Here is a 13,129-nt window from a genome sequence, read left to right as displayed (position 1 = left end):
TGAGCATTATAAATGCAAGAAATGCTCAATACAACAGGTAGACTCACCCAGCTGGTAAACACGTGGAGGGGGGGTTGGGGGGTCGGGGGGTCGGAGGGATGGGGGCACTTCTGTTCACTGTGATCTCCTCGTAACAGCAGGCGACAAATTTGCCCCGTTTGTGGCACTTTAACATCTTGTTTCTTTTATCTCGCTTTTTAAATGTCCTATGAAAAATAAACACTCATAAGTCAAGATCTAATTAACAGGTGTAAATATGTTTTGATCATCATCATTATTATTATTATTGTTGTTGTTGTTAGTAGTAGTATTAGTGGTAGTATAATATAATATTCCTGCCAATAATTATAATGGAAGGAAGTGATTTTATACACAAGTATAAGCAGAAAACAATTCAGTGTCCGGTCAGTATTGATTTTATTGATTTCAGTCTAGCCCTATTATTGCTGCATAAATGTTTTATTGAAATAGCATAAATACTTAAGTGTTTAACATGTTTTTTCCCCACTGTATATTAATTTCCTTTTCATTTAATTGAAAAGTTTGTTTGAGTGTCACCTGAAGATAGTTGTGGTTAGTTATATATGTTAAGACTCATCCTAAACATGTTTGTTTGTTGTTTTGTTGTTGTTGTTACATTATCAGTCCTTTGTGAGATCTCATCTCAGGAGTTTCTGGGCTTTGTCAGTATATAATCAATCTAATACTTTTTAATGATTTTGTTTGTGGACAATAGCAGCAGATGTGAAGATTTGTGCTTTGGGAATTATTGCTCTAACATCAAATTAATTCCCCCCCCCCCCCAAACACATATCAAGATGTATTGATTCATTTACAGTCTTTTGAAGTTGATCTACTTTTCATGGTGAAATATCTTGTTCCAAAGTGAACTTTATTTGGATACTACAGCAGCTCTCAGCATACCATACTCTTTACATTGTGCATTGTGTACTGCTTTGCATTGTGTACCACTCGTGCTTTGTGGTGATTTTATGCTGATTCCCTCATTTCAATATTAAAAGTCATAGTTTTATAATTTGACACAATGATTCATTGAAAAATGCACCATACAAACAACATGTTTGCGGTTTCAAAGTTGAATAGACATGTACACAACTGAACATGTCCAAATGGCTGCAAAAGAAAACTACAGACCAGTAATCCACAAAAAATCCTAGGAAATCCTGTTTTCATCCTGAACGTAGTAGAAGCGGTAAGTACTGTAGTTGTCACTTAATAGCTTTGTAATGAAAGAGGACAGTACATCTGTGAGTGTGATTTTAATGCATTCCTGATGTAACTCCATTTTTACTCAGCACTCAGCTAGATCTTGTATCAGATTCCCTCCAGATGTGCCACTCGGTTGCTAGGTTATAGATCACAGAGGTCTAGCTTTCCTAAAGGGCAATGTGCAAGCCGGGGATTTCTTCAAACGTTTTAAATTTATATATGAAGATATTTTAATGTATTTTAAAGAAATACGTTAGCGTGCATTTTTAAGGAGTGTATAAACATGCATGGTATTTATATAGATTTTTATTTCTGAATGGTGTAGACCATTAAGCAAGCCAGGTGATCCAGATATATTGGTTAGAATGAAAGCAGGGACATGTGTTTTAAATATGTTTTTCTGATGCACGTAATTATACCAATTAAGTCCATTAAGATGTTTTTTTTTTTCCATGAAGGCCAATGAAAAGGGAATTTACTGTCAGAATTTAGGTAATTTGCAATAAAAACACTTTATTTAATATAAAGAAGTTTGATTCAACGACCAATGAAGTTTATTATTCAATGTATGTTTAAATAGATGCCATTACCATGCATTGGCAAAGCAGCATGGAAGATGGATGGATGGATGGATGGATGGATGGATGGATCATATTTAGATATCACATTTGCCTTGTCCATCTGTTGATGTAAAACTTTGTCATTTTTACAGTATAATTAAATGTTTGTTCTAAAGTTATATGATTTGAAAATTACAGATTTTTAAGTGTTGTTACTATTTTATTTATTTTATTTACTTACAGTATAGTACAAATAGTAGTAGCAATAGTAGTAGTCTTAATTCATTATTTTGTTGCTAAAATATCTTGGAAGTAATGTAAACATTTCAAATTATGTTGAACAACAAAGTATAAATATGCGTTTCTATCTCTAACTATGCAATCAACATTAATGAAATTGAGGAAATCAGTTATTTGTGCCTAATTGAAAATATTTACTCACAGTTTGCCATACATACACTGAGCTATGTATACATTCTTTGCACAGAATTTTTTTTTTTTTTTTTTTTTTTGGTAGTTTGGAATAAGAAGAAGAAACGGGTGGTTAATAATTACTAAGATATTGGCATGAATCACTTAAAATTTTTCTGTAAAATGTTACCCTACTTGTGAAGTTTTTTTGAAAGAAAGAAATATTTTATGATGAATACAAAACATGGGGGGGACGGGACGGGACGGTTTTATCTCCAAAAAATGCTGTTTTTTTTTTTTTTACTGTTTTAAAATCTAGGTATAAGCCTAACGCAGGGGCAAAGCATATATGCTTTTTTATAAGGTGTTTTCATATTGAGTGTTCTGCCTAAAGTACGTAACCAAGGTGATGAAAGAATGTGCAGCCTGTTGTTCAGAGCCGAATTGTTTGTTTCAAAAGGGTCTAGAAGTGAAAGGGAATCGGGCTCTGCGTTGTGCATTGTGAGGTGTGCGGGGACAGTAAGGAACGGCCTGCTATTCAGTGGTCCCGTCGTCTTTGAAAGGCCCCTAATTCAGCCCGGCCAAGAGTCACCGTGCTAGAATGTTGTTTACAGGAGCCTGGCCTCTAGCTTTAAGTTTTCAGATTAGCCGAGATAATCCTGCCCAAAAGTGGCGTCTCCGTGGATTCACAACTTAATTTAAGTCACGGGTTTCCACGTCGCTCAGGGCCCGAGAAAGGAATCGCGTGACGCCTTGCCATTTACCTGTCGACTTTTATTGTTCTGGTGCTCGAGAGGCCCTTGCAGATCGACAGCTAACAAATCGGCGTGGCTCACCGCGGATAAGTAGCGTGCTCGGCCCAAATGGAGACAGGAGAAGGCATGTAGCATCGTGTCTGTAGGGCATATACCTTATCATATTACACATGATCACAGACAAAATGTGTAGCGTCATGCTAAGTTATAATCGGCTTTCTTATAAATGCATAGTACACTTTGATGGATGGGGCGATACTGCACATCACACTTTATTCACCCTTGTTTTTATTTGCATTTCTTGTTTGACTTGTGAGTACCTTTGTGTTCTGCTGTCTAATTGCATTGCATGTTGGACTGAATGGTACAAATAAGGCTTCCTATGCACTGATGCACAAAAGGCAGATAAAGATTGATGAATCTTAAAGTATAGTTTCTGTTTTACATTCCTGATATCTCACTTTTTTGTCTGTTTTGGTCTTTCTACAGGGCAGAACTTCACCCTGCGGCAGCTTGGGATAAGCGGCCCGACCGCACGGAGGGGCCTGGCTTTCTGTGCGGAAATGGGACTCCCCCACCACGGCTACTCGGTTGGCGGGGTTTGCGAAGGGGACGCCGACACCGAGGGGGTGATGCCCCAGGAGCGGGCCATGCATCTGTGGGGGAGGGGGGTGAAGTCGGGCCGTAGTTCGTGCCCTTCAAGCCGCTCGAACTCGGCCCTCACCCTGACCGACACGGAGCTGGAAAACAAGTCAGACAGCGAGAGCGGTGAGTCCGCATCTTTTTATCTCTTAATCCCATTCTGTCCTCCTTGGCACGTCACAGGCCGCCGCCGGATTGTCACGGAGATTTCCCTACACGCCCAGACACGTAAACTGATAATTGACAGAGATTTAAGAAGCGTCCAAATTAAAGTGCCAGTTTCACCGGCTAGCCGATACTGTTGTTGTGAATATGAAATTGGCAAGTCTTATTAGCATGTCAGATTGTGGCTTCCAGATTGGTGGAAGGGGTTTTCCAAGCTGTCAGCGGGTGAAAGAACCAAGTCCTAGCAGATGCTTTTAAGGATTATCGTAGGAGCTTTTCTTTTTTTATTGCTTTTATACTGATGAGGAGACATACATTTCGGATTGATATTACTAATTCATATTATTAACCAGCTATTCTGCATTGAGATAGACGAGAACTTCAAGTGTGACGGGTGGGGGGGGGGGGGATCAAAAGTTTTGCAAGGCAGATTCATCCATAAAAAAACAAAAAGCAGGATCTTGAGGCGTGCGTGGGTGGGGGGTGCAGGGGTTGGAAGTACAGATAGCACCAGGTTTGAACCTTAGATGGTTGATCTGGGCACAATATTGCAGAAGCTTTGAGTGGCAAAGGGATTGTGCACTGAGGAAGGAGAGACACTCCATATGTAGAGGGTTTTCAAAGGAAGTGTTACTCATTTTTGATTTTTTTCTTTATGAAATCATTTAAAAAAATTAAAAAAAAGCTGTTTCTATAAACAGATAGATGGATGGATATTTTGGGATGGATAGGTAGAGATGGGTGGGTAGGTAGATGGATGGATGGATGGATAGATATCCCTTGCTTTTATTCAATTTCGTTGATATTTATTGATGGTGCTTACTATAATTTTTTTTATGCTCTGTCTTGGATCTTTGTTAAACATGCAAAGCCCTTAAGGGATTAAAATGATGAATGCCTTGTTTTTAATTTTTGTTTTTAATTTTGTTGTGACTTTTCTGTGTTGAAGTTTAATTCTTAAGGGTTTCCATACATGTTTTTAGTTCAGAGGGGTGTCTGTGATTAAATGAAGCTGCATGCAATTATTATATTTTGAAGTACATTTCTTTGTGATTAGTATTTCTTATCAAAGAGTATGGCAGTACATTTTTATGGCTGTGGTAGTTTCTGCACTGAATAGTTGCTGGTTTGCAATTGGACAGCGTGCTTCTCTTTGGATTTTTATTTCTGTGAGCTTCTATTAGCAAAGGAATTAAGATTTAATTAGTTTGCGCAGGGCTGCAGCAGTCACATGGCCGTGTTTACCGTATATATCAAAGTAGGGAAATCTCATTGTAACGCTAAAAACTTCAGCACAGTTCACAGGAGCTTTTGCTAAGAATTGAACACTGTCACACCATCCAGTGCAGCCATTGTGAGCATTTCTGTTAGCTATCACTATTTTATTTATTAGTTCCATTTCTGTTTTTAAGGTTTGCTAGGTAACACACGGAAAACGGTAATGTAAATTACATGTTAAGTGTTGCGGCAATTGCGTCTAGGTTTTGAATTTCAGTAATGGAGAGTAAACTGAGGTCTTGCATGTCTAGTGTGACTTTTCTGCGGTGGGAGAATTCGGAAGGGCGGCTGCCACAAAGTGTGTGTGTGTGTGTGTGTGGGGGGGGGAGAAACTATTACAACAGACACCTGAGACACGGAAGCGCAGAGATGCAGCAGTGCGGCCCGCGGCCTGCCCCTCCCCCCGTCTGACACTGTCACTGAAACCGCTGCCCCCAGTCCGCGGAGACTCGGGGAGAAGGGCTTCGGCCGGCCTCTCTGGCTTTCATATCGGCTTGCTCGGGACGCCGGGGGACCAAACGAGTGACTGGCTGACTTCGATCTCCGCGGAGAGCCGACTCGGTGCCAAGTGTCCTTTTTTTAAAAAAAAAATAAACCGTTTCAAAGCGGACAGTTTTTTTTTTTTCGGGCACATGTTTCATGCTTTCAGCCGCGTGGCGTGCAATCTGAACCGGGGACGGGAGAGACGGTGTCACTTCGGGGCCGTACGTGTGATGCGTGCCGGCAGTGTCGCCTGTGATGCCTCCGAACCCCCCCCCCCTTTCAAAGGTGCGAAGCTGTGCGCTGACCTGCTTAAACCCCCCCGCCATCCCGCCCCTCGCCGTCTAATTCCTTTGGAGTCGCTCCTCGTTGCGTCGGGAGAACAGCTTTATGCTCGGGGATCTTGTTAGTGGGCTTCCCTACTGCGGCTCTTTTATCGCAGCCTGTTTTTATTCTTGTTATTTTAATTATTGAATAAATAATGCAGGGAGAAGCCGGAGCCTGCTGATATCCATATTTGTCGCGGATGCCCACCATAAATCCCACCTCTTTATTTCTACCGCACTTAGAGATCCTCCTCTAAGGATGACGCAGGTATCCCATACCCCCCCCCCCCCCCCACGCACACACAAACACACACACACACACACACTCCCCTAACTTTTCCTGCTTGCACTGAGGAGCGGATGCTGGGAAGTTCTCGACTGGCCCGCTCTTTCAGGGCCCAGCCGCCATGCCGGGCACATGCAGGAACCCGATTACAGCTCGTCTTTGATCGTCCCGTCATCATTAATCTTTTCGGTTTAAAGTTCATCTCGCGGCTTGCTTACTTCACATGTTCCTCTAACCAGTAATTCCATACTTTAGATGCTACTCCAACCAATATGTCCACCATTATGGATGTCTTTGGTTCATTTGAGGATTTTATTGCCATTCATAACCTTACGTTCTCTTTTTTTCCTAACCATGAAAAATGGTCACCTTTATGACTTTTTTTCTCCCCTTCATTTCCAGCCAGCACCGTGAAGCGTTCAGCTCTGCTTCCTCTTAAATGATCTCGGTGTTTTATTCTATAGTGAGCCATTTTGAATTAGTCAGACACTGCTGAGGTGTCAGGACGTGCACGCGCATGGGACACACTAATGTGGCCAATGAAAGATTTGAGCGTTATTCTGTATTAGCTGACCAGACAGTCGTCGGGTCTTTGCATTAACTAGCTTGATAAGGAATAATGCAAAGAAAAAATAATGACACAGGCAACGCATTCTCCATAAGAGTTGTCCTGTGTTCACCACACATTACATCCAAGCCCAGCTGGAGAGATCTAGTTGGCTGTATCTTTACAAAATGTATGTCCTTTGCATTCATGCTGGGTGTTCAGTCAGAAATTGGCACTAGAGTTTTGTGCAGTACAAAAAAAGGGAGATGTAGGTTTAAATTGAGGAGCCAGTTTCCAATTAGATTAATAGCAATACATTTACAGTCATGTGACTTTTCTAAATGCAATATACATATTTAACAAATTTCATTTACTCCTAGATTCATGACTATGAGAAAAATAAGTCCTGGAAGGTCAGCCAATGACTATAGGGGACTTTGTCATAATATGAATCATTTTAAAGTAATTGCAGAATAGAATGCATAGGAACTTGGCCTCATACAGTAAAAATTCCAGTACATACCTGTTTTTTTAAACCTCTGCATTGAACAGTTATGTAAGTTCACTTAGTAAGCAAACTACTTTATTCAACTTCATTATTAAGTTAAAGTATAAGTTGGTAAGTAGTTAAGTATTTTCCATTGAATTGGACATTAGGTAGTTATCCAGCCTTCATATCCCTCGACGATGGGGAGGATTGCTTTGGGCTTTAGGACAAGAAAGAAGTGAAATTACCCAAATACGACATTAAGCCGTATTATAGTTTATTACATGCATATCCTCACCTATTTGATAGTACTTTATACAGATCTTCTGCAGGGTAAAAAATAAAAATATGTTCTAAAATAGTAGCAAATTTTTTTATCTATGTGTATTTGAGTCCAGTAGTAAAATCATTAACCTCGTAAAATCATTAACCTCATAAAATCATAACAATGGTGTAACTGACGATTGTGTCTTAAAAACAATATTAAGATACCTACACTTTAAACTGTTAATTAGTTCTTAGCAAAAATATTATAAATACACCGAATCAAAATGTATTTATATGGTATAGGGCTGCACGCTAACTAGTTAAGCTATTTAAGTTTGTATTGATTGGCCTCCCATCGAGAGCACTCCCCATTCCCCCCCCCCCCCCCCCCCCCCCGCCTCAGTGTTCTGCTTTCTGTGGTTGGCTCTAGGCTGAGTAGTCAGATTAGATTAGCAGTTGACAGTTTTAATTTGGCTTTAATTTGGTTTCCGCGGGCCATCCGTGATACGCAGCCTTTCTACCAGTGGCGACTTGAGCCGTACGCGGTTGCTACCGAGTTGTCATCTAGCGAGCTCCTCCTTGTCTCCCCGACGCCGCTCGTGTCATCGCTCACTCGGACACGCCGCCACGGGATGCCCGCTGACCCGTGTCGAGTACAGGTACCTGTAGGGAATGTTGGTATGTGCATTTCAGTGACATATTTCTTCATGCTGCACTGACCCCAACACGGCGGGGAATGGGGTCATAAAGAAGAACAAAGCCATTAAAATATCACTTTAAGACCCAATGACCAGTGAAAATACTCAGTGTCCTCAGCATGCCAACTGCGCTCGGGTCTCCTGCTCGAAATGTCATAGCCCATGAATTATGTAAACATTTAAGAAATCTTCTGCGTATTTTTTTTTTTTTTTTTGTCCACAGTCTGAAGCATGCTGGACAGATTTGCTTTTAGCCTTCGATGATCGGGCGCCAAGATGGAGGAGAACGGCTGTGTGACGGCCCTGAGTTTGGGCGTGTTGAACCTCAAAGGCCTTTTCCCATCCATATGTCCGAGGCTTAGGTTTCTCGTTTCATTGTGCAGTGCTATTATTCACGTGTTAAAACGGAAAAGCACCCGCGAGGTAGCCGGACGGACGGACGAGCGGAGGGATCGTTAGGAATATCTCATGGGTATTTCGGCTTTCGTCTGAAACAGTCGGCAGTCTGAGAGTGCTTTTGAACATTAATGTTCGGGAAGGACCGTATTTCCTGAAAGATGGTGGTGTCTCACCGTAGCACGCGGTCGTTAGGAGTGTCGGTCAGTTAAACTCGTTGTTCGGTATTGCTGAAACTGAGGAAGGGTGATGAAACTGTAAGACATACGGTGGGGAAGTTGCCACGTCTGGAATTTGATTTCTGATGAGTGTTCAGACCTCAAAAGGCCTAATAGAAGGCCTCGGAGATGAATGATTTCAATTCACAGTCCATTTCTCTAATGTGTGCCTGAAACAGGCCAATGCTAACTCCAGATATCTTAATGGAAACAACAACACGATGAATAAATGCGTTTGAGATTGCTTAGGTTTGCTGTGGTCAACAATTTTTATAATAATATCACCTTATTTCCTAAATTCTGCTCCAAAGTCCGGGCCCTCTGCACAGGAGAGAGGGGCAGCCGTCTGGCAAATGGCTAATAATTTGGATCCCAGGTTTCCCCTTTGTTTCTGTTAAAAAAAAAAAAAGGCCCAGATTGGCCTACACGGTATGTGACGGTCCCTGCACAGTGGAGCTTCAAACCAGTGATGGGAACGACAAATATATGCATGGGTACACACAAATATACACGAGTGAATGACAGCTGTACATCACTTCACGTCAGCCTTGTTTGAGTCTCAGGGAAACATGAGAGAATGCCGTTCATTCCGTAACCAAGGGAATGCCGTGATGATTTTGCTGCCGTTTGATGGATGGATGGATGTCAATCTCTGTGGGAACTTTTAGCTACACTTTTTAAACATTTAAACACTATTTGTTAGGATCAATCTTTTTGAATTTTACTTCACTAATTAGCAATGCACAGTACATATAAACATTTGTATTAAATATTTTTACCTCAGGCTTTGGCGTGAACAGTCAGCCATTTGTGGTGAGTGTCAAAACCGTAATGGCTGTGGTGCAATTGAACAGATCTTTCTGGAAATTTCTGGGTAGGTTTGTTTTTGTTCTCTGCTATTTTTACCTTCAGCTGTTAAGTCAGTCAGAGAGCTGAATACAGAGATGCATTAAATGCAAGACATTTTGTGTTATCTTTCTCTCTTCACGTTTAAGGCCCAGGTTGTAATTCTGTAGGAAGCTGTGTCTTCGAAGCTGCAGGGGGGGGTGGCGTGTGTGATTGTAGAGGTGCTGGGGATGGTACAGCCACCGTCTATAAATATTAATGCTTGCAAGTATTGTATTTCCGTACACTGTAGAAAAGCAGGAGAGTTGAATTTAGAGAGACTTCTGACGGCTCAAATTGATTTTGCATGTTGGATGTTTGATGTTCCATGGTTTGTTTCTTGGGTGATGGTGCAGGACACGGGAAAGCAGGCAGTGCAGATTAAGGGTGTGATGGTCTGTTAAAAGGCTTTTATTTAAATTAAAATTAAATACTGTTTGGTTCAACAGACTGTTTAATTGCTTAATGATATTAATTAGAAGCAAGTCAAACATGATAATAAGGATGGCTTTAACGGTGTTGTTTACTTTTAAGAAAGCGATGCTGCATGTTTTTCCGAAAAAATGAACACAGCATGCATTCTTTTGTCTGCTTAAACGTGCAGAGATCTCGCTGCTCTGTTTCTCCAGTTAATATTTTATTATAAAAGCTATTTTTACGTCTCTTCACATTCAGCCAGAAAAAGCACATTTTCGGCGCAGTCTCTCTGTGTTGCGTGATGTCACGGAGTAACGACATGTCTGCATTTAAATGAGCGAAACGGCGACATTTTCAAAGTGAACGTGTGCGGTTCTAACTTCAACATGTTCCCTATGACCAGCCCGATTTAGTCATCCCTAAACTGCGTCTCGAGTTCGACTGCCGTTGATGCTGCGGCTGTCCCTATCCGCTGGCGAAAGGAGACTGGTGTGTGTGTGTGTGTGTGTGTGTGTGTGTGTGTGTGTGTGTGTGTGTGTGTGTGTGTGTGTGTGCGCGTGTGCGTGTGCGCACTCGTATCCCTCTCCACTATCCTCTCCTATTTGTTCCGCCGCATGCTATCTTGCGCCGTGCTGGAGGATGGGGCCCACCTGGAGCAGCCGCCGCATGCACTTCCCCTTCGCTAGGTGCCGCTTGCTCCACTGGCGGATAACTTGGCCGACTTGAGCTCTCACATCCCCCCCCTCCCCTCCCCATCAAGCACTGCCAATTACATTCCGCCTCTACACATCTGCCCGCCGTGATTGGCTGACGAGACAGGGGACGGGATTATTCAGCCGGTTCTTTGGATGGCATCATCACTGGTGGATTCCCCCCCTCGCCCTCTACACACACACACACACACACACACACACACACACACACACACACACACACACATACCCTTCCTTGCCACAAAGACCCTCCTTTTTCTTTCTTATTCACGTAGTTTGGAACATTCTGGCACAAGGTAGTGAGTGGGGGGGGGAGAATCTGAGGTTTGCCACTTAACGCACTGGCCTGAAAGCACTTTCCTCTCTCTGTGTACTGGCACTCTTAAATGCTCCCTCAAGGATTGCACACCTTCCAACATACAGATAGGGAGCTGACAGTGATGCCTGTGTGGGTGATATTTGCCATAAAAATAGACTTTGAGACTTTAAAGACTCAGGCACGCAGCCTGGCAGGGTACTGAGTCTCATCAAGTGATGCACTTTGTTAATTAGACAATACCTCATATGCACACACACGCACACACACACACCCCAATATACCATGAAAGTGGCACGGTGTTAACTGACATCCAGGGTTGGTGGTTCGAATCCTGCCTCTGCTCCGTGTGGGTTTAATTTGCATATTGTCCCCCTGTTGCGCAGGCTTCCTCACGCAGTCCAAAGACATGCAGGCAGGCTAATTAGCGGCTCTAAATTACCCATAGTGTATGGTTTACTGTGTGTGTGTGTGTGTGTGTGTGTGTGTGTGTGTGTGTGCGCGCGCTTGTGTGTGTGTGTGTGTGTGTGTGCGTGTGTGCCCTGCGATGGACCGGCGTCCTGTCCGGGGTGAATCCTGTGCTGTGCTGCCCTCGGATAGGCTCTAGGAAGCCCAACCGTGACCATGGTAAATGTTCAGAAGATAGGTGGATGGATTAACACACACACACACGTACATGTGTGTGTCTCTCTCTCTCTCTCTCTCTCTCTCTCTCTCTCTATATATATATATATATATATATATATATATATATATATATATATATATATATATATAATACAAAAGATATAATTCACATATAGCAACATTAAAATGACACCTACCATAAGTAATAATATGCCGAGTTTAAAGCCTTCATTTAAAATGTATGAACTTGTTTGCTATATTAACGATCTCATCCAAAGCCTAATTAGATGTAATACAAGTTTTTCCGCAAAAAAGGAATGAAAACTGTTGTATGCTGCTCAGATATAGAATAAATTCTTTATTGGTAAAATGTGTGAATATCTAATTAACTTTGTACTTTAATTTGCCTTGAAATTGAATTAACTTAGTGCACTCCATGTTGTTTTTTTTAACAAGTGAAGAGCGATAAATATTTTAAGCCCTCTGTCATGAAGTTCACATGTAACACTCACATTTTCCTTGAGATTTGTAGTTGACAGGATGTGATTTTGATTTGTTAATCATCTATTAGTGTCTTTGTTCGTCCTTCATCCATTGCTTTGTAAACTGGAAGATGTTTGTTTTTCTATTAAATGTTCCTCTAGAAGTTTCCTTCTTTTGAGCTCTAAATTTCTCTGTTATAAGGAAATGAACAACAAAGAAGACTGGAACAGTAGTGAATTTGTTTTATGTCTGTGTGTGTGTGTGTGTGTGTGTGTGTGTGTGTGTGTGTGTGTGTGTGTGTGTGGGCCATGTATACCTATACATTGTTAGGACCAGATATCTCCACAATATGATTAAAAACCTGTTATTTTGACCTTGTGTGGACATTTTTCTGATCCCCGAATGAAGAAAATTTATACAAATCTCTGAATGCAATAAAAAGCTAAAAGTCTTGTATTTTGTTTTGCTACTCATGGTTAAGTGCTGAGTAGGGGTTTAGGGTGTTGGGATTAGGGTGATGTCCATAGGAATGAATGGAGAGTCCCCACAAAGAAATGAAAACAACATGAATGTGTGTGCGTGTGATGGACGACTGGTTAGATGGCATTCAGCTACATGTGAGGTCCAAGGACAGCTGGCAGTCGTATGTATGTGTGGAGTGCTGGTGGAGCGATGACCAGGACAGGGCGACAGGCACGAGGTCTCCGGGTCTCGTCACCACAGCCATTGCACGTCTCAGCTGGCCTTCGCTGAGCCCCACCTCAGCGACGCTGTGATGTGCAATTGGGGGGGCGGCTGGCTTTCATAGCGCCTGCTTTCGACGCGTCGGAAAAGGCCGCTTTGATGATTACGCTGGCGTGGCGTCTCCTGGCCAGCGTGTCATGCTGCTGCTCCCACGTAATGGGGTGCCGTCTCCTGTCCCCCGTCAGAACACGTTGCATA

General features: G+C 42.2%; 1 protein-coding gene across 2 annotated transcripts in view; it reads left to right on the top strand.

Annotated features, from left to right (window-relative positions):
• si:dkey-237h12.3 (teneurin-3) overlaps positions 1 to 13,129 on the top strand; it is a 350,156-nt gene that overhangs the window by 200,528 nt on the left and 136,499 nt on the right. For both annotated transcript variants that reach the window (XM_072697573.1, XM_072697574.1), the window contains one exon: positions 3,446 to 3,724. In XM_072697573.1, coding sequence (XP_072553674.1) covers positions 3,446 to 3,724 — 279 coding nt within the window. The remainder of the gene's footprint in view (positions 1 to 3,445; positions 3,725 to 13,129) is intronic.

Source organism: Paramormyrops kingsleyae, chromosome 12 (genome assembly GCF_048594095.1).
Source record: "Paramormyrops kingsleyae isolate MSU_618 chromosome 12, PKINGS_0.4, whole genome shotgun sequence".
In the NCBI taxonomy this organism is placed as follows: Eukaryota; Metazoa; Chordata; class Actinopteri; order Osteoglossiformes; family Mormyridae; genus Paramormyrops; species Paramormyrops kingsleyae.
Note: the sequence above shows the minus strand (reverse complement) of the source record. Positions and strands in the feature narration are given on the sequence as shown.